This window comes from Pteropus vampyrus, unplaced genomic scaffold, assembly GCF_000151845.1.
Source record: "Pteropus vampyrus isolate Shadow unplaced genomic scaffold, Pvam_2.0 Scaffold3, whole genome shotgun sequence".
Classification (NCBI taxonomy): domain Eukaryota; kingdom Metazoa; phylum Chordata; class Mammalia; order Chiroptera; family Pteropodidae; genus Pteropus; species Pteropus vampyrus.
Window position 1 is genome coordinate 17,861,885 of NW_011888784.1, and position 22,592 is coordinate 17,884,476.

At 33.0% G+C, this 22,592-nt stretch overlaps 1 protein-coding gene across 1 annotated transcript in view; it reads right to left on the reverse strand.

Annotated features, from left to right (window-relative positions):
• Positions 1-877: 877 nt before the first annotated feature.
• Positions 878-22,592, reverse strand: part of DSG1 (desmoglein 1) — a 35,173-nt gene continuing 13,458 nt past the window's right edge. The window contains exons 6-15 of the mRNA XM_011361996.1: positions 21,065-21,231; positions 19,241-19,385; positions 18,764-18,939; positions 16,375-16,634; positions 14,473-14,612; positions 9,416-9,685; positions 6,664-6,797; positions 6,258-6,327; positions 4,191-4,399; positions 878-1,939 (exon numbers count right to left, since the gene is read on the reverse strand). Coding sequence (XP_011360298.1) covers positions 878-1,939; positions 4,191-4,399; positions 6,258-6,327; positions 6,664-6,797; positions 9,416-9,685; positions 14,473-14,612; positions 16,375-16,634; positions 18,764-18,939; positions 19,241-19,385; positions 21,065-21,231 — 2,633 coding nt within the window. The remainder of the gene's footprint in view (positions 1,940-4,190; positions 4,400-6,257; positions 6,328-6,663; positions 6,798-9,415; positions 9,686-14,472; positions 14,613-16,374; positions 16,635-18,763; positions 18,940-19,240; positions 19,386-21,064; positions 21,232-22,592) is intronic.

The window sequence follows — 22,592 nt, forward strand, 5'->3', positions numbered from 1 at the left end:
AAGGGAAAAATGAGGGCAATATCCTGCAACCTTACCAGTATGCAATATTAACCAATATTGCATCTACATTAAACACAAACTAGAAGCAGAAAAGTCCTTGACTCCTTAGGAATTTAAGCTGCAGCCCTACCTCAATTTTCAGGCTCAGACATTGCCAGTTTACCCCAAATGGATCTTACTCTGTTGCTATTCTCTAGGAAATTTCCCTCTTGGGACACATTTCCTAATTTGAGGTTTATTTTACCTAGTGCAATTATTAAGGTAGGACTGCTTGGTGGCTTGTGGACCTGGCTATGTAACCAGATTTTTTTTTTTTTTCTTTAATGGTTAACCCTCATCTGAATATGAAGTTAGATGTTTATTTATATTATCTATGAAATTGACAGGGCATTTGGCACAGAATTCAAATTCTTCCCACATACATAAACACATATTACATATTTTAGTTCTTTTTAAATATTGCCTGAGCTATATGGCAAACCAAAACAGCAAGGGGAATTATGCCAATTGCCATCTTAAGGCCAGTGCTTTTACATGATCAAGTTTTATTTCTTCTACTTGCTAGAGATGCACTACAGGCCACACAGACAGAAAAAAGGCCCTATAGGCCATCAAGGCACAAAGAAAACCCTATCTCAAGTTTTAGTCCCTTGTCATGATTCCATTAGTATTAATATAAGAAAAAGACATACAGATGCTAAGGAGAACCCTTGCCCAATAGCACTGTTCCCATCTGTTTTTCTCATGGTGGTTTCTCATCTTGTTCCACAATTACCTTAGAACCTAGTTGTGCATCCTAAATCACATCGTTAGTTTTTTGGTGGTGGAAACTGAATCTAAATCACAATTACTGAGAAGAAGTGTGCTGAGATCCTGGTTACTTAGTATATTGTACGGTACTGTACTTCGTGATTCGACTTCGGGCTGTGCTAGGGGAGGCAGATCCAAGGGTCTGGCTAAAGTGGTGGTCAGAGGAGCTCCTCATGTGGCCAGTGCTGGCTGTCCCCCCCATAATGCTGCTCAGGCCCCCTCCTCCTCCCAGACTGCTCATCCCGATGCCACCAGCATTTACTCCAGCTGCACTACCAACCAGGCCACTGCTGACTGTGCCGCTGCCTCCAATTATCCCAGCTGGGCCACTAATTCCAGTTACGCCAGAGCCAGAAACAACCCTCTCTGTCACAATCACATTGTGGGCATTTGATAACTCGGGGTGCATACTTAGACTGCCCATCATGCCAGAAGTTGGTCGGATTACTCTTTCTGTCACTACCACATTTGAAGACTCTCTAGGATCAGGGATGGTCAGAGTGGTGGGTAGACTTGAACCTGGTGCTATTACTCTTTCTGTTACTATAACGTTTGACCCATCTCTCATCTCAGGCATCTCTAACATTCCATGCAAATCAGCACCAGAGATTGGGCCAACCACCCTCTCTGTCACCACTACATTTGAGGCATGTCGGTTATCATGAATGTGGACAGAGGGCTTCAGAGTGCCAGAGGTCGTATAAGACTCGGTTACAGTGACATTGCCATAGCCCAGGGGATCAGAAATAGGCATAGGATGCTGTACACCAGGTCCTGAGGGGTAAGTATTCTCAGAAATGACTGTGGTAGTGCCGTAATGTGGGGAGATGGGTGGGCGTCCACTAGCAATGGGCTCTGTTCCCTGTTGTGGGCACATGGGTTCAGTGGTATCAGGTGGCCAAGAGGGATCAAGGTCTGGATATAGTTCAATTTCCTTTCCCAGGCTGATATCTGCCAACTTCTTAAATTTAGGCCCTAGCGTATCCAAGAAGCTGTCATCTAAGTCTTCTCCAATGAAGCTACAACAACCCACAGAGCCAGCAGGGGAACCTACACCTTCAATATCATATATGAGCAAACAGTCATTGGATGGGCGTCCTTCATCTTCATCCGCATAAGCATATGCTTTCTGAATTTGTAGAGGAAAGAGAAAACGAAATTATGAATACATACTTAACAATAATGGAAGTCTTCATCATTATTTTTAATTCCAGGGCATTACCAAAGGAGAAAATAAAAAATAAAATTCTAACATTTACCAGACATGCTTTAAAAATCATTATATAATTGCTTGAAAGAATTTGGTTAGGGATTACTTTAGCTATAATTCTAATAATATATTTGATTTTTAAGTTCATTTAGATAGACTTTATAATAACACACTTTAGACACAAAAGCACAAAAAAATTATGTGAATTATATTGTAACTAAGTTAGAAGGAAGTACTTAAAAACACTGAATTTGAAGTACACCAAATTGTGTATTTTTTTGGGGGGGGGGCTTGTTTAAAAAAGGAAGTTCATAAGTGATTTTAGTTGATTCATGAGTATGCTTTTCTTCCTTCAGATGGAATGATTATGGTGGTTCTGTGAAATTTATTTCAATGTGGTCTTTTCAGCAAAACAATAGGAAAATTTGACTTTGGGCGAATGCCACTTTTGGATTCAAAATCGAAGGTGACCAAAGACAATTTTTAAAAGGAGACCCTTTTTCAATTCAAAGTGAAAGCCCACGGACATGTGCACTTCCATTTCATCTTTGTGTTGTTCATAATATTTGATTGCAAACTTCCAGGTTAAGTATCAGAAACACCTTTATTAGTCAAGTAACTCAATGTGCCATTTCATTCGCTAATATTTTTTGAGTCCTTACTATTTGCCAGACACTCTATTAGGAACTTGGCAACGAAGTAGTGAACAAAACCAGATAAAGTCCCTTTCTTATAGGGCTTACATTTTGGTAGGATGAGACAGACAACACTCATTTGTCAGGAGGTGGTAAGTGCAGGGTAAAAGGATAGAAAGTGATAGAGTTGTTCTTTCAGATATGGTGGTCAAGGATAGCATCTCAGAAAGTGATGTTTGATCAGAGATGTGAATCAGGTGACAGGATGAGTAGAGTAGATAGAGTTTTCTGGGCAGAAGTTGTTAGAAATGCAAAAGTTTTGAGGCAGAATTGTACTTTTCATGAAAGTAATATTCATGGATAGGAAGTATTACTATGGATTTCAGCAACAGTTCTCTCATTATTATCTACTATTATTTGAAAGGCTTTTACTAATATCTTATTCCAAAATATCAGCCACTGTCTAAATGGTTAGGAGAATTCAGGAAGACATTTTAGGCCAGGATATAAAAGGACATAATTGTATCAGAGAAAACAAATTCCTGAAAGCTTACATATCACATGGTGTGTACCCCTGGGTAATTCTCTCTCTTCCTGGGGATGGCAAAATTGATTCTCACTGGTTCTTAGAATGTTCGGGAATTGTACTATGGCTCTTGAATCCACTCTTATTGAATGTTTATTATGTACCTAGAACTCAGTTAGGTACTGGCAACATAATGTAGAGAACATGTGGCTGAAGCACTAAAAAGTGGGATAGATATAAGAATGAATATATTTTAGCAACGGCATGTCCCTGACTTATAATGGTTCGACAGGATTTTTTGATTTTACGATGGTGCAAAGGTGACACTCATCCAGTAGAAATCAGCTAGGCTAAGCTGGGATGTTTGGTAGGTTTAGGTATATTAAATGCATTTTTAACTTACATATTTTCAACTTACAATAGCTTTATTGGGACATAAACCTACACTAAATTGAAGGGCTCTGTACTACAGGAATACAGATAAGGAAACATTAATCCTATTTTGGATGAAATAGTTAACAATAAAAACTTCAGAGGTAGTGATACTTAAACTAGGTCTTGAAAAATGAGTAGGGATTTGTGAGAGAGACAATGGGATAAAACATTCTAGTACAGGCACTGCATAAACAAAGACATGGAGGAGGGGAATAAATCAGTAGGAATAAAGCAAAGGCACTTGGCTAGTGAAACTGGTGGTAAGGAATAATTAGAGATGTGAGGAGGGGCCAATCTGAGAATAACCTTAATTGCCATGGTAAGGAGTTTTGACTTCATGACATAAACGAAATACATTTGGGAGTCATTGGTTGTTTTTAAATGAGAGAGTAGCAGGTTTAGTTCAGAGTTTTAGCAATATTATTTAGCAGCACTATGGATCATGAATCATAAAAAGTAGAGGCTGGGAACTAGTTAGGAGATGCCTACCAAAGTCTCGTTTGGGAGTAGTGGGAGCCTAGAGTACAGCAGTGGGTGCAGGATAGAGAAGAAGGCATGGGGCAAGAGACCTTACCTGACAGAAGTAACTTTCCATGAAGTTCATATTCAGACCTCCTTCCCTACATTCTCTCATAGAATTTCTTCTTAATGTTCCAGAATATTCTTGACATATCTCAGGTGCTCCTGTTGTTTTAACTCCATCTGCTAGTTCAAATCCTGTCATTCTATCTCCTCCTCCAAGATCTTGCATTTCTCTGCCACAGTACTCATTGGTGTAAACCCCTAGAAGTGTAGATCAAATTAAATTTACTTTCTCTAGAGTATTGTAGACTAAAAATCAGTAACTTACTTTAATGTATGGTTTCTTTATTTAAGTATGCATTTGTGAGCAAAAAAAAAAAATGAAGGTGATAAGCTAAATACGGGAGCTATAAATATGATATTGCATTCAAAATAATATTATTAATCAATTTGTTAATTTGGTAATAACTGTTTTTAATTATTTGTTGATAATTACATGTTGCGCTAGAAGAGGGAGGCTGCATAGAGGTTATAAAAACCAATGCTTTAGAGATTTTGATTTTAAATTGATGAAAATTTGAGGAAAATAACCTAAATTCTAAAAGTTAAATAGTATAAGAATACCCTACTATATCAGAAGCACAGGGCCTCCAGTAGAAGGTCCAAGAACAATGGCTTTTGGAGAAGAAGGTGTGGTTATTGCGAGGGTAAAGATTTGTGTAGTTAATCTTGCATTTGTGCTTGGGTGTGAGGGGTAATTAGAAGCCTGTTACAATAGTCTAGGAAGGTGAGATAAAACGATGACCTGGGCTAGGAAATTGCCATAGACAGGGGAAGTGTTGACAGTGGGGTATGTGTCCCATGCTTTAATATTTTAAAGGTCTTGATTTTAGGGACAGCGTGTTTTTCATACTTCTATTACTTTGCTGCCTCTCAGTGTGCTGTGTTCAAAGTTTGTGCAAATGTTTGTTGACTTAATGAGGAAATAAATGCATAAATAAATCCTGGTGGACTTGACAAGTCTTGAGAACTGATTGGATGTCAATGAACAGGGAGATATACGAGTCAACTGCTTTTGGGGTGAGGGGATGTTAGTGTCATTAACAAAAATGAAAACATCAGGAGAAATAGGTTTAAAGACTAGTGTGTCCAGTGTTTTGAATAAGGTCCAGTTCTACAAGCTATAAACCTTCCTATGACTCTTATATTTTAAAGTGTTCAAAGTAGAAAAGTCATGATTATAAGTTTGAAAAAGACAAAGAAAAATAAGAGAATTAATAATATTTATTTCCCTTGAAAAAAGGAAAGATGATACAACTATTTTCAAATATATGAGTTTTTTTTTTAAAAAATTAATTTTTCTTTTTATTAGAGTGATAATTATCCACTTACTGTGAAATTCTAATTGTTCCTAGGTTTCTGCCTGTGAACTGGTCTAAACTCCTGTTTTAAGGTAAGTTGTATTAACAGTCTTACTGGCGTGCAAGGAGAAACTACCACATGTGTACAACCTCAGCTGAGAGCTTTGAAAGATTTTGATAGTGTTTCATCCACTCACTTTCAATTTAAGTAACTGGATAAATCTTTTTAGTTCAACATTTAAGCTGATGCTGAGAATGCAGTTTATAATTTTGTCATGATAGTAACTTCTGAAGTCAGAGTGATTTTCAATCATTCATTAATTGTAGAGATAGATTCTAGTCTTAATAAATGAGCACAGATCTATTTTAATCAGGTTGTACTTTAATTCTAATTAGTATTTTTTTTTTTTTTTTTGGTAAATAGCATTTGCTCTATTTGACAAAAAAACCATGACCAAAATTGACTCGTAGTTACAATTCAGTTATTCTCTCCTGTTTATAGATGTCCTAATCAGGTCATCTCCTAAGTACTCTCAGATGATTGAGGGAGATTTTAAAAACTTAACATATGAGAATAATAATTACTGTAGGGTTTTCCTTACCATTTCATTTTCAAATCAGTCATTTAAAAAGGAATAAAAGAACCAATTTTAAAGATAAATAAGACAATTGAGAAAGTAGGAATGCAAAGAGAACAAAATTCTTTCTTAGTCATTTGAGCTGTTAAAATTTAAAAAAAAAAAATGTTTTTTTCGTACCTGAGGTGTCAATGCCTTCAATTACATTTACATTATTGGATATTTGTGGTATACAGAGGTTGGCCAAATTCTAAAAGACAAGAAACAACATTTCCTCATTTGTAATGACTCTTTTTTCTAAATAGTTATACATTGGGTATCCTCTCAAATTACCTCAGATTTTCTGAAAGAATATTACTTAGGAAACTATTGAAATCCATTTAAAATTGGAACCTCATTCAGAAAGCCTTCCCTGGTTACTTCCATCTAATTTAGATGTACCTCTGATTTCTCTTCATTTTCCCCATTGGCTATTCCAGAACAAAGAACAGCATAGACTGGGAGTGATCATGGACATCTTGTTTCATGTACATAAGACTGAGTTTAGGTGACTGCCAAAGGCCATTTCTTACAGATCAGCACTTACCCCAGGGGGAGGTTGTGGTCCTTCCATTGCGTATGAGTGAATTACTCCATCGTTACATTCGGGAACAGGCTCAAAGCCGGCTCCACCACCAGGGGCACCTCCACAATCACAACAGATCAGCAAAAATGGGACCACTTATGGTAAAAAGGATAAAAATAATGAAATTAGCAGCAGGCCATATTAAAAAAATTTGCTTTTATGTGATTAAATTTGAATTCCTAATATAAGTCCATTTGATTCTAAAATTATAAGTTTCAGAAAACAAACTGAATAATGGTAAGATACCAATATCAATGTGAGCCTTGTATACCAGATTGTGATTAATTTAAATTTGTTACAGCATATTAAGGTTAAAAATAGTATTATACTGTTGAAACAGATGAGTCTTTTCCTTAGCATTACTCAGGAAAATAGCAAAAGAGAGAAGAAGGAAAGCTGGAGAGGCCAGTCAACATGTTCAATTTATTGTGTTCCCTCCTCCTTATCTTTAGTTTTTTCCTTTCACATATGCCTGTCTTTTTATTTCAACAGTAACATCTTATTCATGCTTCAAGCAATTATCCTCTATAAGGCTACTATTTTCTCCTACACGGCTATCTTTTCTTGAAATTACTCTTGCACAGAGAACTTTACACTGCTTAACAATGTCTTTTTCTATTCATAGTTAAATTTTCCTTATTCATCTGTATAAGTATATAGCCCAGAGCCTTTACATAAAATGATTTTGATAAATAATTTGGAATAAATGGATGGATGAGGGAAAGGATGTGTATTTTTAAAAAAAAATGTATAAGGAAGGCAGGAAAGAAAAAAGAAGGAAGCACAGTGGGAAAGAAGGAATGTAGTAAGTATAATAATAAGGGTGAGGGGGAAGAAGGAAGGAGAGAAGGAAAATAATCCATGTGTTTTGCTTTCTAGAAAATACGCCAGGCTGAGATTAGCTTTGACTCTAGGGTTACTTGATTTTAAAGCCCATATATAATTTATAAATCTTTTATTAACTACACTACTCAAGGGTAGTCACCAATATTGAAAAAAAAAACCTCAAAGTTTTTTTAATACATATTACTCCGAATAGAGATAATCACCCCTTGGGTAATTGATATACTTTGAAAAATATGTAATTTTTACGTTTTAAAATGTTGGTTGATAATTAATATGTCCCAAAACATGAATGAGAGAATTATCTCTTCTCATATATGTTTTATGTTATATTCTGCAAATTTGTTAGCATTTTTCTTGCCTTGGTTCATTTTGATAAGAATGTTTTTTTTAACCTTATTTTTCCTTTCATAGAGGTTTTCATGGCCATTATTTCAATTTATTATAAGCCAATAAGAATGAAATCCTATTACTTAACATAGAAATTTCTTGTTTTTTGAAATTTATTTTAAACTATAGAAAAAGAGCCTCAACTTTAAGTTGCGCTATCAGCATGTCCAAACTCTTTGTGGTTTAGATGAATTCAATTAATCAAAAAATTCAAAAGGGTTAAGGTTATTTAAAAATCAGAGAAAATCCAGTTTAATAATGAATTTAGTGAGAACTACCTATTTTATGGCTATTCATGTTTGAAGAGAAATGGAGGTAGAAAAATATTTCATATGTAGGTGCTCTGATTTCATACTTTGTGTGTGTATGTTTTAATTAGATAATGTCTGCAGTATCTTCTGACACTGAGATTTGATGACTCTACTTGAAAATGGTAATGTTTACATTAATTTAATTATAATTTGCAGATATCAACCTACTTACTTCAGAGCTCTTCATTCTTCAGAGACTAGCATCTAGCTCACATTCACTCTAATTTCTATCATTACCCAAAACGATGTTAAAGACCACCTAGAGAATCCATTGGATATTATATCCTCATGGCTAGATACTTGACTAGGTCTACTTTAGTGACCATAAAGTGTGGTCTGTCCCTAAATGCTTCCATGTGTGGTACTCCTTTTTCATTATCGAAGCAATGTTGTGAGGTAACTTTTATTATTTCACAGATGACAAAAGCAAGGCTCAGCAAAGTTAGCTAACCTTTGACAGACTCAGACAATTACATTTAGCCGCTGAAGTCTAACCCTGAGTCTATTTGACTATTCTTTTCATTAGGCTATACAGTCGGAGGAGGAGGAGGAGGAGGAGGAGGACGATGACAATGACGATGACGACGAGAAGGAGGGAGGAGGAGGCTATGCAGTCTTGAAATCCCTTCATGGTCTGGCCCTGCCTGTCTTTCTAGCTTCAGCTCTCACCATGCAGTTTTGCACGTCCTGTATTTCTTCCTCACTGGAGTCCTTTAAATTCAATAACTTGCCCTTTCATTCTTTTGGGGGTTTGCACATACATATTTTCTTCTTGTATTGGGTTCCCTTTTCCTTGTCCATCAGTCTAGCTCCTATTTATCAGTTAAAACCCAACTCAGAGTTTAGTTTCTTTATATAACGTTTTCTGACTGTTTCAATCAATTGTGTTTTTTTGTCTTCATTCAAATAACAATTTGAACCTACCTCTTATGGGACTTTCCCATTACAAGATTAAATACAAAAAAGTTTTTTTTTTTTTTTATCTTCCATTGCCAAATATTTGATTTTTTATCTTAGAAATCCAGCACCAGCACCAAACATAGAGATATCTTGAAAATTGTGCAAAATAAGAATTTGTCAAACATAGTTTATCGAAAAATCAGAAAACTTATCTCCTCTCCATATTTTTTTTGGGTGGCACATATAAATAGGAATGTTAAAGTACTTACATCCTAGGACCAAGAATCCCATGATGAGTAGCCCAATGCCAGCAGGACCAAAATGTACGTTATCCAAGGGATTACGCTGAAAATTGGTAGTATATCCTGGAATTACATACTCACCGGTGGTAGTAACGTCAACACCATTAGTATTAACATCTTTTGGAGTACCATCAGTTACACCTCCACTAGTGTTATCTTTCGTATTAGTTTCAGTGACCCAGCCAGAACCGTCGAGGTCAATAACAATTGTACCAGTACAAGTTCTTTGAAGAGCATCTGTAACAAGATTCAAAATGGAAGAAATATTTATACGTTTACTGTAATAATTGTTAGACAATACAAAACTATTTTCTTTTTGCATCAATACTTATTTCAATTTCTTTACTCCCATCCATTAACTTCCCAAATCATCCCTTGTCTAAGCTTAGTTTTTAAATCAAATCATTATGACTATTAGCGCTCCTGAAAAATTGTCTCATTTGTTGAGAAGCATAAACAGTAAATGCCACATTATGTATTGGCCAGTTGTGTGTTATAAGCCACAGTGGAACCATTTCTAGACTATTTTTTGCATACTTCTCCATATATCAGAGCTAGATGTTTTTGTCATTGTTCTACTGTCTTTATTCTTCAGTTATGCTTATTCTTTTCCTTTAATGGGCTGACAAAATCAACAGATCTTAAGCAGGCTGGTGAATTATTTCTACAAAAATCTCTCAGTGATAAAGCAGCATATACCCAAGCTCACAACGAACAGTTCAAATAACTCATAAAAGAGGGAACCGGCACTATAGGAGGTGGGGGGAAATTTCATATAAATAAAAAGGTGACACACTTTTGTTTCACAAGCATATATTCCAGATTTGCTTCCTCCTTGTCCTTCAAAGCTTCAGTAAGTTATTGTGCTCATTGAATAAACACAGGGATAGGGACGTTTGTTATTTGTTTCAACTTAATTGCTCCCCACTTACTGTTTGTGTCATCTAAACAACCAACCAACCAACCAACCAACCAACCAACCAACCAACCAACCAGTTTTTCAAAAGAGTAGACTGATTTTGAGTGCATTTGATACTTCAAAGTACATCTACATTTAGATCATCAGGTGCCTGGGGCTGAAATGGTGATTGTAAAAGGGCACAAGGGAACTCTGAAATGATGAATATGATCTAGACCTTGTTTGTGACAGTGTATATATATTGCTATCTGTCAAAATTCATCAAGCTGTACTCTTAAAAAAGATATATTTATTATATGTAAATTATACCTCAGTAAAGTTGAATAAGAAATACATTTGAATCTATATTTCTGTCCTTACCTTGCAACAAAATTGGCTCATTAAAAGCTATCAAATAATCCTATATTCTATAGTAGTTTAACAAAAATATGGTATATACAAAAGTTGATTTAAAAAAGATATTTTTAAATGAAAAAAGTTGCTCAGACCAATATTAAAAACATATTGCTTTATTCTATCATCTACTGAAGGACACTTGGGTTGTTACCATGTCTTCGCCATTATGAATAATGCTGCAGTGAATATCTGGGAGCATATATCTTTATGAATAAATGTTTTTGGGACAAATACTCAGAAGACGGATTGCTGGGCCATATGGTAATTCTATTCTTAATTTGTTGAGGAAACTCCATACTGTTTTCCATAGTGAATAAAGATAATGTGTTACATATATACAATGGAATATTACTTAGCCACAAGAAAGATGAAATATTGCCATTTGCGACAACACGGATGAATCTTGAGATTATCATGTAAACAAAATATGTCAGACAGAAAAAGTTGAGAACCATGTGATTTTTACTTGGGATATAAAACTGAAAGCAACAAATGAACATCACAGATAAACAGAGGCTCATGGACTCTGACAACTGTTTAGTGGTTACCAGAAGGAAGGGGAGCGGGAGCGGGTAAATAAGGGTAAAGAGGGTCAGATATATGGTGATAGAAGGGAATTTAACTCTGGGGGTGAAGACACAATGCAATATACATATGTTGTAATTTTTGAATTGCACACTTGAAACCTATATGACTCTATTAACCAATGTCACCTAAAATTATTTAACTTAAGAAAAGATCATAGGTACTTAAAAAAAAAAACCAGAAAAACATAATGCTGTGGTCATTCACTTTTGATAAACAAGGTCAGTCATATTTCATATGCTATTTAAATGAATGGAAGCTACTTATATTTGTATCTTATATACAGTTTCTCTAACTATTCTCTAAGTTACCTTGAAAGGGATTTATTCATCACGTTTGCAATACTTATTTTCCATAGGATTTGAATACAAAAATCAACAATTAGGAATTTCTCACTGCAGAAAAGCCACATTACTGAAAGTTCCTGGTGAGATATTTTTCTCTATCAGAGATAAGATTTCCAAAGTTTAGCATTCACTGTATAGGAAAGTTTCTTCATCAACACGTGCTATTAGGCTAGAAATCTGTCATAACTCTGAGGCTCTGGCTAGACTTTGGTGGTCATAATGGTTACTAGAGTATAGGAATAATGTTGATGGAACATTATTCTTTTCTATAGCTCACCTGCAATTATTTATATGTGGTTATTACCGAAGCAATTTTTTTAAAATTTGATGTTAACCTTTTTCTGGTACCTTTTCCCTCCAACTTTATTGAGGTGCTATTGTTGATATGTAACATCATGTACATTTAAGATGTACAATGTATAGATTCGATATATTTATATATTGCAATATGGTTACCACCGCAGTGTTAGTTAACATTTCCATCGCATTTTTTTTTGTGTGTGTGTTGAGGACATTTACTATCTACTCACTTAGCAACTTTCAAGTATATAGTATAGTATTGTTACCTATAATCACAATGCTTTACATTAGATCCCCAGAATGTATTCATCTAGTAATTGGAATTTTGGACTTTTTGATCAACATCTCCATATTCCTCCCCCTCCCCCTTTCTCTATTATCTTGAATGCTTTTGAGACATGTAGATTGTTTTTGATATTTTGAACACTTAATCTTTAAAATATTATGCAACTCATATTTATGAAGCTAAGTTTGCTGCAAAAGTCATTATAGCATATCTTTTTTTTTTAAAGAAAATGTGATTTATTTTCAAATTATATATACACTTCACTACTCTTGTCTATAAACTCAGGTAATCTAAATCTAAGAACATTTTGTCCAGCTGCAAGGGAAGAGAAGTAACAATATTTATGTTCCTACTATGGCACTTTACATGTGTCATAGCATATAATTTTCTCTACAACTTTTTGAATTATTATTATAATCAATCTTATTACTAGTAACACTATTAGATTATTTATTTACATTATAAGTAGTTGGATATTATATATAATTTGAAAAGTATAGAATTATATTGAAAAGCAAAACATAAAACAAAGACAAAAACAGACTCTTAAAAGCACTACCCAAGGACAACCTCTGTCGATATTTTGTTGTCCTTTCTTTAGGCTTAAAATTTACAAATTATTTCAATTACATTGATAGATCATATGGCTCATTCCATTTCATATTTTTTACTTTGCATTATAAGAATTTTTCCATATTTAAAAAACATTTCATTAAAATAGACTTTGATGGCTACACAATTTCATAGCAAGTAGATGATGGTTTACCTGCCCAGTTACCTATTATTGATAGTACTTTCAATATATAATTGTTATAGATAATGCTATAATTAACATCTATATGCATTCAGACGTCTATATTTAAAGTTTTTCCTAAGATTATTGGAATTGGGTGAAAGTACAGGAATAATTTTATGTGAAGTTATCATTGTTATATCTATTATATAAATGTGAGCTCTGTTGTCAGAGTTTTTTAATTGATGTAACCCTAAGACTGGCACAATGGCTGAGATTTGGTTAGGATTCAATATATAGTTTCTGAATAAATAATTGAAAATATTTCTGAAAGTACATAACAGAGAGAAGTTTAAATCCCTTCTATGATAATGAAGCCCATGTCTTTTTAGCTCAGTTATGGTAATTCCATTGTTATTGTTTTGTTGTTATTTTTATATTATCATTGTGTGCAATATCTATGCCCAGAAACCTGCATTTTTTTTTATGACAAAAAGCATGCTCTCTATTTGCCCTAAGCTTAACAATTTTGTAAGCCAAGTTCCAATTTTCCCTACATATATCCAATTAAACTTGACATTGGATGTAAGAAAAGGAATAAATGAGCAAATATTTAAGATAATTTTATCACTGAGTCAATAAGCTTTATCTATAGATGGAATCAACATTTCTATTTGTAATACAGTTTTGAAACTCCATTTATTTTGACTGGTTATGAAAAAGACCAGATAATTCAGTAAAAATTCTGAATTGTTGAATGACTTTAAAGACATGCTATTTTATTTTTTTAAATCTATAAGGCAAGTGGAAATCGTCAACTCCTTTTAAGATAATTGAAAGAGGGTAAAAAAATGGAAAAAGAAGAGATAAAAAGGGAGGAAGAGGAGGCAAAGTAGCAAGTTATTTCTCAGTAGAATTAGCCTATTTAATTTTATTGGTTTTTAAAAGTAATTCAAATATGCTACCTCCAAGTTGTTTATAGGAAGTTTTACATAAACTTTCCAAAAATTATGTAAAGTTAAGTTAGCTCGGCTTCTGGCTTAACTATTTGAAAATAATTTTACAGTACATACAATTAAAATTTTTAATTATTGACACCAAGAACTAACATTTATTGACTATCAGCACTCTTCTAAATGCTTTTATGTAATAACTCTTTAAATACTTCTAAATCCATAATGTTATTGTCTCATTTTACAGGAGAGAAGACTGAGAGATAAACAGGTTAAGATACTTCTTTACAATGCCAGATCTAGAAAAGTGATGGTACAAGATATCAATCCAGTCTCACTCTAGAGCTCATGGTCTTATCCACTAAATTATGCTGCTTTTCATATCATTAAAGACTTGGTTCTACAATGTCTAATATCATTACTTTTGTTGGAAAAAATGTTACTTCAAAATACAATGATTAATATTTTAATCTGGAAGGATTAAAAAATTCAATTGACTTCTTACCATCTATAGATAGAATTGTTCCTTGGTATTTTCCATTAAGCATATTATATTGTTCCATGGTAACTCTATTTCTCAAAGTAATTATGCCTGTTTTTGAGTCAATAGCAAGCAGGCCAGCTGGATTACTTCCCATTTCATATCTGTATTTGAAAGATAATAGTACAAGTTAATGTCACCTATCGAGAAAGAGAAGGAAAGAGAGAGATAGAGAGAGATTGATTTTATTTGTAAACTATATGTTTCCAGTCAGTCATTATAATCCCTGGATATAGTTTTCATTTATTAGAGACATTTTTTTTTCAGGGCAGTCCAGCTGTTTGAGTCATTCAGAATTAGGCAAAAATTTAAATTAAAAATAAAAAAATTACTGAGCAGCCATTTCTGGTGGAATGTCTCTTATGCCCACTTGGATATCAAATAATCCTTAGATGCTTACAGTCTCATTTTCATTTGATTTTGGTAGCATCAAAACTATCTTGGAAGACACAGATCCTAAGACTTCCTATGCTGCTCCTAATTCTAAACTATTCTCTTACCAAAGAAGTAACTTTTCCTTCATCAGCTTGGCCATCATCCCTTCCCTAATTCCACTCCCCCTCTTTATATACACGATGACTTTAAAGGACTTCTTTTAAATTAGAAACTATGCATTTTCTTGCCTTGTGCTTCTGTCCTATTTTTTATTCTCTTCTCTCATCTCTGACTTAGATCTTCCTTCTCTTTCTTCCTTCCTTCTTTTATATCTTTCTCCCTTCCTTCTTTCCTACCTTCCTTCCTTCCTTCCTTTCTCGATCACTCGTTTGCTTTCTTGCTTTCTTGCTGTCTTGCTGTCTTACTATCTTGCTTTCTTGCTTTCTTTCTCTTTCTTTCTAAGATGGTATATTTGAATATAAATATTTCTGGCTTGTAATTCCAGACATAGTAACAAGCTGCTGAGCCTAAAGACTGATTTTTAACTTTCTAGTTGCCTGTATAGAATATGGATGAGATATATTTTATATTTTTAATCTTCATTCTTGTTAATCTAAAGTGATAGATCAGGCAAATACCATTTTCATGACTGTGGACCGAACTACTGTTTAAATTTGTTAAAGAAATACTGGTTAGTTAATTCTCTGTCTCACACGTTGTGCTAAACTCAGGGAATAGAACTTTGAGAGGAAACAGGTCAGGGGTGATCTGTTCTTAGTGAACTCAATCTACAGAGTACAAGAAAGTTTATCAGAAATGATGGTACAGTGTGATAAGAGCTATAACAGAAATACTCATATAGTGTGAGAAGAAAACAGAGAAAGAACCTTCAGAACTCATTTGTAAGGTCTTTCCCCCAGTGTTATTCTTGATCACAAACACATGTGTAAGATACATGCGCACATACACACACAGATTTGTTATAATTAAGTAGAAATATCTGGATACACAGAGTTTTAAAAAACTACATAGCATATTTCTTTTCTTAATATTACTCGTTTTTCATACCAAAGTTATTATTGGCCAATACTAAGTGCTGATTAAGGAAAGAAAATAACTGAAATGAGCTAACTAAATCTAATGATTTCAATCTGGGCAAATATGCAATGGGAAAATCAGTTCATAAAACCTTCCAGGGTAAATAACCTCGATATGTGGTAATCAGCTAATTGGTCAACAAAATATAGAAGCACAGGAATGTCAAACTTTCAAGACACAATATTTTTACATTTTACATCTTTACATTTATATCTTACATCTTGCATCAAATTTTATATTTTCTTAAGCACTATAAATTAACATTTCAGTAGTTAGTACTTTTTATAATTAAATGATAGCTTCACAAATAATGAAAAATATTTTAATTGAGATAGTTAAAATTTCTGAAAAGATCAGATGTGGCAAAAAATAGTTAGAAAATTTCAGTCTTACCTAACATTTGTCGAAGCTAAACCTGTGTCCAAATCGGTGGCTATGAAGTCTCCCACTTTATAGTTTTGTCCCATATTACTATTTACTACGAATGTCTTTGAACCTGGACGGAACACTGGGCCTTCAATTATATTTTGCACATTCACGGTGATTACAGTTGCTGTGAGTTTATATTGAGACATAATTGAATGATGAAATTCAGCTTTATTTCTAACACCGAGACTAAGTTGCAGATTCTTCACTGCTTCATAATCTAGGGGCTGGAAAATAGAATGAAATAGTTTTACTATAAGAAGAAAAAAATTCCAGAAAAAAGAGAAATTCTTTGATAACAGGCAAAAAAATTCTTATGCCTCTTTCTTTAATTGAATATAAATACACAATCTATTCCTTCTTTAGACTTAATTCAATATGAACACATAAAAATATAGCAAGAAAAAATGCAATTGTCCTAGATACTTTGTTGAAAAAGTTGAAAATGTATGACATGTGTTCTAATTATCCACCAAATTAAAAACTTAAAATAATATATATGGTCAATCTTTGCTTTTTGTAGTACAAAGATAGTTTATGCTAGCTTCCATCATTTCACTTTTCTTAGAGAGTAGCTCTATTTACACAAAATATGGTCCAGATACATTGTATGTTCAGTTATTTGGTTTTATCCATGAAGAACTATTTAGAAGAAATTTTACTTATGTAAATATGACTTCTTTGAATAAGTCAGTTATTAGAATGTAGTATATAAATAATAAAAAATTCCTTATTTTCTTCAACATATTCTGAAAAGTATTTAATCTTATAAAATAATCAAGTAGTCATTTCTTTATAAAAGATAGTGCCACTATCCACTCATAAAATCCACAAACAACTATTCATCATGACCATAAATACCAAATACAATTTTTCTAAATTTTTACATGACAATAATTTAGATGACCATGGATTCGCACATTGAATTCTCCACTTAGCTAAAATTTTCATTCTTTGCTCTAATGTTGGCTTTATTTGAAATTCCAAGAATGACTATAAAATCATGTATACATATGCATTATATACAAACATACATATATGTATCATATATGTATAAAATCATAGCAAAGAAATCAATATATGATACCTTGTCTGGGGAAAAATCAACATCATTTTTGTTTTACAGATAGAGATATTGAGGACAGATAGATTACTTTTCTAAAATAATATAGTAGTTTAGGGTGATATAGATGAGGATTCAGTTTCCCCAGCACAGAATCGTAAGTAGTGTTAGTGGAAAAAATATGGACTTAATAGCTAAAAAATGTAGGTTTGAATGTCAGCTGTTCTACTTACTAGCTATGAGAACTTGAGTAGGTTACATCCTCTCTCTGAACCTCAGTGTATTTATCTGCAATATGGGCATATAACCTAATCTTCAGGGACGCTGTGAGGAATAAACTAAAGCATGTGCACATGGGCTCAGTAAATAGAAGCTGTAGGAAGCTCTATGAAGATGTATGAGACAAATGATCATTCATTTCTATGGGGACAGAATTCCTTAGATGTCTATTTCCTAGGGCTAGTCTGAAGGAAGGAAATAGTTAAAAAGGGATTACATTTTACTATGAAGAATACATATTGCATGCATCATATATAATCAGTTCGCAGCGATTGCGAATTTTAGAAACAGACTCGATGTATTTTGTAGGTTAGGGTGAAACCTTCACAAGCAGCTTCCTAGGAGTCAGACATTGTTTCTCCTCACAACTTAGAGGAAATTCTACTGCAGGTAAATGTGGTGAATCATTAATTTAAGGAGGACATAGGAGAACTCTATAGACTTGGACCAAATCTCTAGTGGATTTATGTTCATAATAAACCTTGGTCAGCAGCCACCAGTGAAATGGGAACGTGATAATTCTACAATGACAGTAATTTAATTTTGATTTTGTAAAAACACACTGGAGGCATAAAGAACTTTTGATTTATGTGATGAATATTCTTAGTGCATAGTAATTGGTGTATAATATTGACCTGAATATATGTATTTTACAGGCCATGATAAATCTGTTTTAAAAAAATACTCTTTAAACATCTAAAACAAGACCTTGAACATTAATAATAATTTGTTGTAAACATAAAATAAGATTTATGTTTAAAAATTCTTTGAATTCATATGATCTGTGAGAGAGTACTGTATTGATAGAAAAGAGTTTCAAGTTAAAATTAATGTCTGTTTTTATGAAATAACATAAGCAGAAAAACTCTATGGAAAAGCTCTATAATATGTATTATTTTAAAACAGTAATTTTTTCTTCCATCCACTCAAGTTTGTGAAATGTTAACATCATTTTAAGATTAAAATTTTGAAAAGGACCAAGAAAACAAAATATTTAGTATAATTATATCATACCTTAATAACCTGTAAAATCCCCACATTTGTTCTTTCATTCATTTGTATGTTGAACCAATTTCCCTCATTTCCAGAGATAAAGAAAATGACTGCCATCCAGTTAGCTGAGTACTCCTCATCCAAATCAATTACTCTAATCTGGAGCAAGTCTGAATATAGAGCATTTTCATCAATGTCTAGGGATTTCTGAAACAAGAAGGAAAAGAAAAAACAAAAACCATGTGAGTGAGAGAAGAGCAATACTAGACTCATATTGAATGTTTATAGTTATTCACTACTTAGAAAAGGGATCTGTGTTCATAGTCTCACTTTTCTTTGTTCAGATATTTTCCCCCTATGCATTATATAAACAATCACAAGGCAAAGTACATGTCTACATTTAAGTTGTATATGACTAAAGATAACATATGCATTTGGAAATAGAATTGTTCAAATGAATTTTAGAATGTGATGAATTTAGTTATTAATTTCAAAGACGAATACTTACTAAAGACAGATCCATGTATGGGATGTTGTCATTGACATCGAGAATTTTAATGCTGCATTCACACTCTGCTGACATACCATCTGATCCGCCATCTCGGTCTGAGCCTCTTACAGCAAGAGAGTACTGGCTATATTGCTAAAAATACACATTACAAATAATATCACAGTTGACACAGATAGTCCTTATTCTGCCTCATGCAAAGTTCTTTTAAAATATTGGCTCAAAATTGACATAAATCTATGATGGCGATAGGGGTAACCCAGAAAATCCACAAATGTACATGAACCAATATGGAAGTTGCCACTTCTAGTCCCTAAAATGTTTATCTGGCCTCATTTAAAAGAAGCAGCATTCTGTTTGGGTTTCATTCCTTATTATATGCCCAGAATTTTAAAACATTTATAAAGGATAGAGTGGATCAAAACGATCAGGGGAGAGAGATTAAGTTTCACTAGGACTTTTGGCATGAACATTTCATACTTTAAGTAATCAGCTCTAAGTGTGCAAGAAGAATAAAGAGATAGCATTTCTGGAGGGTGGCAGGTTGTGGCAGTGGAATTATTGATGATCTGTCTTCTTAATTCTACTCAATGATGCTTAAATTTTCAGAAGCTGATAAATGGATAAATTCTTTCCCAGACAAATGTATGTTTGCATCTTCATTTAAAATCAGGGATATAATCTTAAAGAATTCATAGTCAGAGACATCTTGAGGTCTTTCCATGAACCCCAGGTTAAGGATATTTGCTCCGGTGCTTCCCAGTGACTATAGTTCCTTTACTTTTTAGAGCTTTTCGCCACTAAGACTCTTATGACATTAAAAGAATTTCACTGAGTTCTTTAAGAAAGTTTGAGAAAGAACTAGTCAATTTCTTCTGATGATAATTTTCAAACAAATAAAAAGGAAGATAAAGGTAACCTAGAAACAGATGACATTTGGATCATTAAAGAGTGTAAAAATAATCTTATGTATCCTACACCTAGGAGTCAAAACGGGGAGATTGTCATTTTTAAATAACTATAATGATTAAAATAAAATTTAATTGAGTGTCAATGAGAAAATAAAACTTTCTCATTTATATCCCTAGAATATATACAGGTCAGCTATATTCTATCAATATCAAAAAATAATGAAAAGTTGATACTTTTAAATTAAATTGTGGGACCACATGATGTGATAGAAATCATGTAATGCTTACTCTAATTTGGTAACAATCAATAATTATTTTCTTATTTGTAACTGAAAAGATTGATCAGGCTGTTAATTTCTATCATTCTGATCCTGTGATTCATTTCCCAAAGTAATCAATGGGCTGTCAGTAGAGGTGACACAGGAAGAAAAATAAAAGAATATCTGTTGTCAGATGAGTTCAGGATATACTGGGTTAAGGAAAGATTAACAAGTTTCTTAGCCCGTAAAAATTCTTGGAGCCTCTTCCATGTTCACATGCATTGTGACTCGCCAAGATGGAAGCTGTGATAGCAAATGCTTCTTAATTTATTTTGTTATAGAACTCATTTAAAAAAATAGAGCTTTGCCTCTACCTTGTGCATATTTTTATGTACTCTCAGAATAGTTTTCTTAATTTAAGGCAAATCCTAAGTAACATTAAATGAAAAATGACAGTATAAAATGTATTTGAAGAATTCCTATATTTTTTTTCACTTTAAAGATGTTTTTAATGTCATCATTATGTGAAAAGATTATGTAATTAAACTTTAAAAAATATTTTTTCTTTTTCTTCTTTAGATAGTCCTAATTTTAGAATCAGTTCTTATAAGACTAACAACCCATTAAACGAAAAAGAAATTACCTCTCTGTCTAGAAAATTATTCATTGTTCGAATTTCTCCAGTGTATCTGTTGATAATAAACATGGGTGAATCAGAAGGTTCCTGGCTTATGATCTTGAAGGCTATCTTTGAGTTCAAATTATTTGGTTCATCTGCATCAGTAGCATTGAGTCTCATCACCAGTGTATCTAGAAATCAAGGAAAATTGATTGCAAATGGACAGTTTGCATTTTTGTTATTGTATGTTATAGTATATTGCTTTTCCAACAAGGTGTTAGGGTTAATTGGTCTACATAATGTGCACTCTACTATTTTTGCTCTCTATTTCTTCAATATATTAATATCTCAGCTCCTTTCTATACCTTTGCATTGACAAAAAGATCACATTTTACTAAGAACCTAGACAGAAAACAAAGAAATGTTTTATTCTGCCTTTCCATTTCTTCTTTTTTCAAGGCTGCTGTAGTGAAATGAAATGATATTAAGGTCATATCAACTCTTTCCCAACTATAGCACTTTCTAGCTGTATGATCTCAGCCTCAGTTTCCACATTTGAAAATGGGGATGCTTTAGTACCATCCTCAGTGAGTTCATGAAAGAAGTAAACAGCTTAATGAGAGAAAATTATAAAGAGTTCTTACTGAATAATGTACATTCAATAAATATATATTATTGTTCTGTTTTGCATGATCCCTAGTGAAGTCTAGGTAACTAGTAGGTTAAAGAGATGCTTGTTTAACTACATACTTTGTCTTATCCTTCATCTTTTCCATTAATCTCATAAGTAGTTTTGATGAAGGACAGTGAAGAATGTGAAAAGCTGCCAGTGTTCATAAACTAGAATTTTTCTCTACAAACTATTTTAAGCACAATTTGTGTCTTATAAACACAAATGCACCAGAGTATCTCCCATCTATCTCCCCTTCTCTCTCGCTCTCTACTTCTCTCTCTGTATTCATTTCGGCATCATTTTAAAAATAGACAATTAATTAATTAATTATGGTATGCTTGTACAGTGAATCTGGTACAACTGTTAAAAGAAATGAAGAATTCTCTTATTTCCTAATATGGAAATATGTCAAAAATATATTTAAATAAAAGTTCACATTGTGGATTAGTATGTAGAAAAGGGTCTCATTTCTTTCCAAAAACATGTTTATTTATGTTTGTTTTCTTACAGAACATATGTACCTAAATAACTAATGATAGTACTTACTTCTGCAGAGTAAAAGCCCCAACAAATTTTATTCTATTTTTTCTTTTCGTATTGTATGAAATTTTTCAAAAAACACTTTAGAATGATATTTTAAAAGTTAGAAATATAGGTATAGTATTTTAATTAATAAAAGTGAAATATAAGGATTTTTTTTTAATTTATAAGAAGTTATACCACTTAAATGTTAAAGGTAACTATGGTAAGTTGAAGTTTTGAATTTAATTGAGAAATGATCTCTGATGATTTTAATTTATTTAGGACAATCTTTAATGGTATACTAAGTAGTTAATATACTATCCCTTCCTAGTGACTGACTATTTGGCATTTTAAATG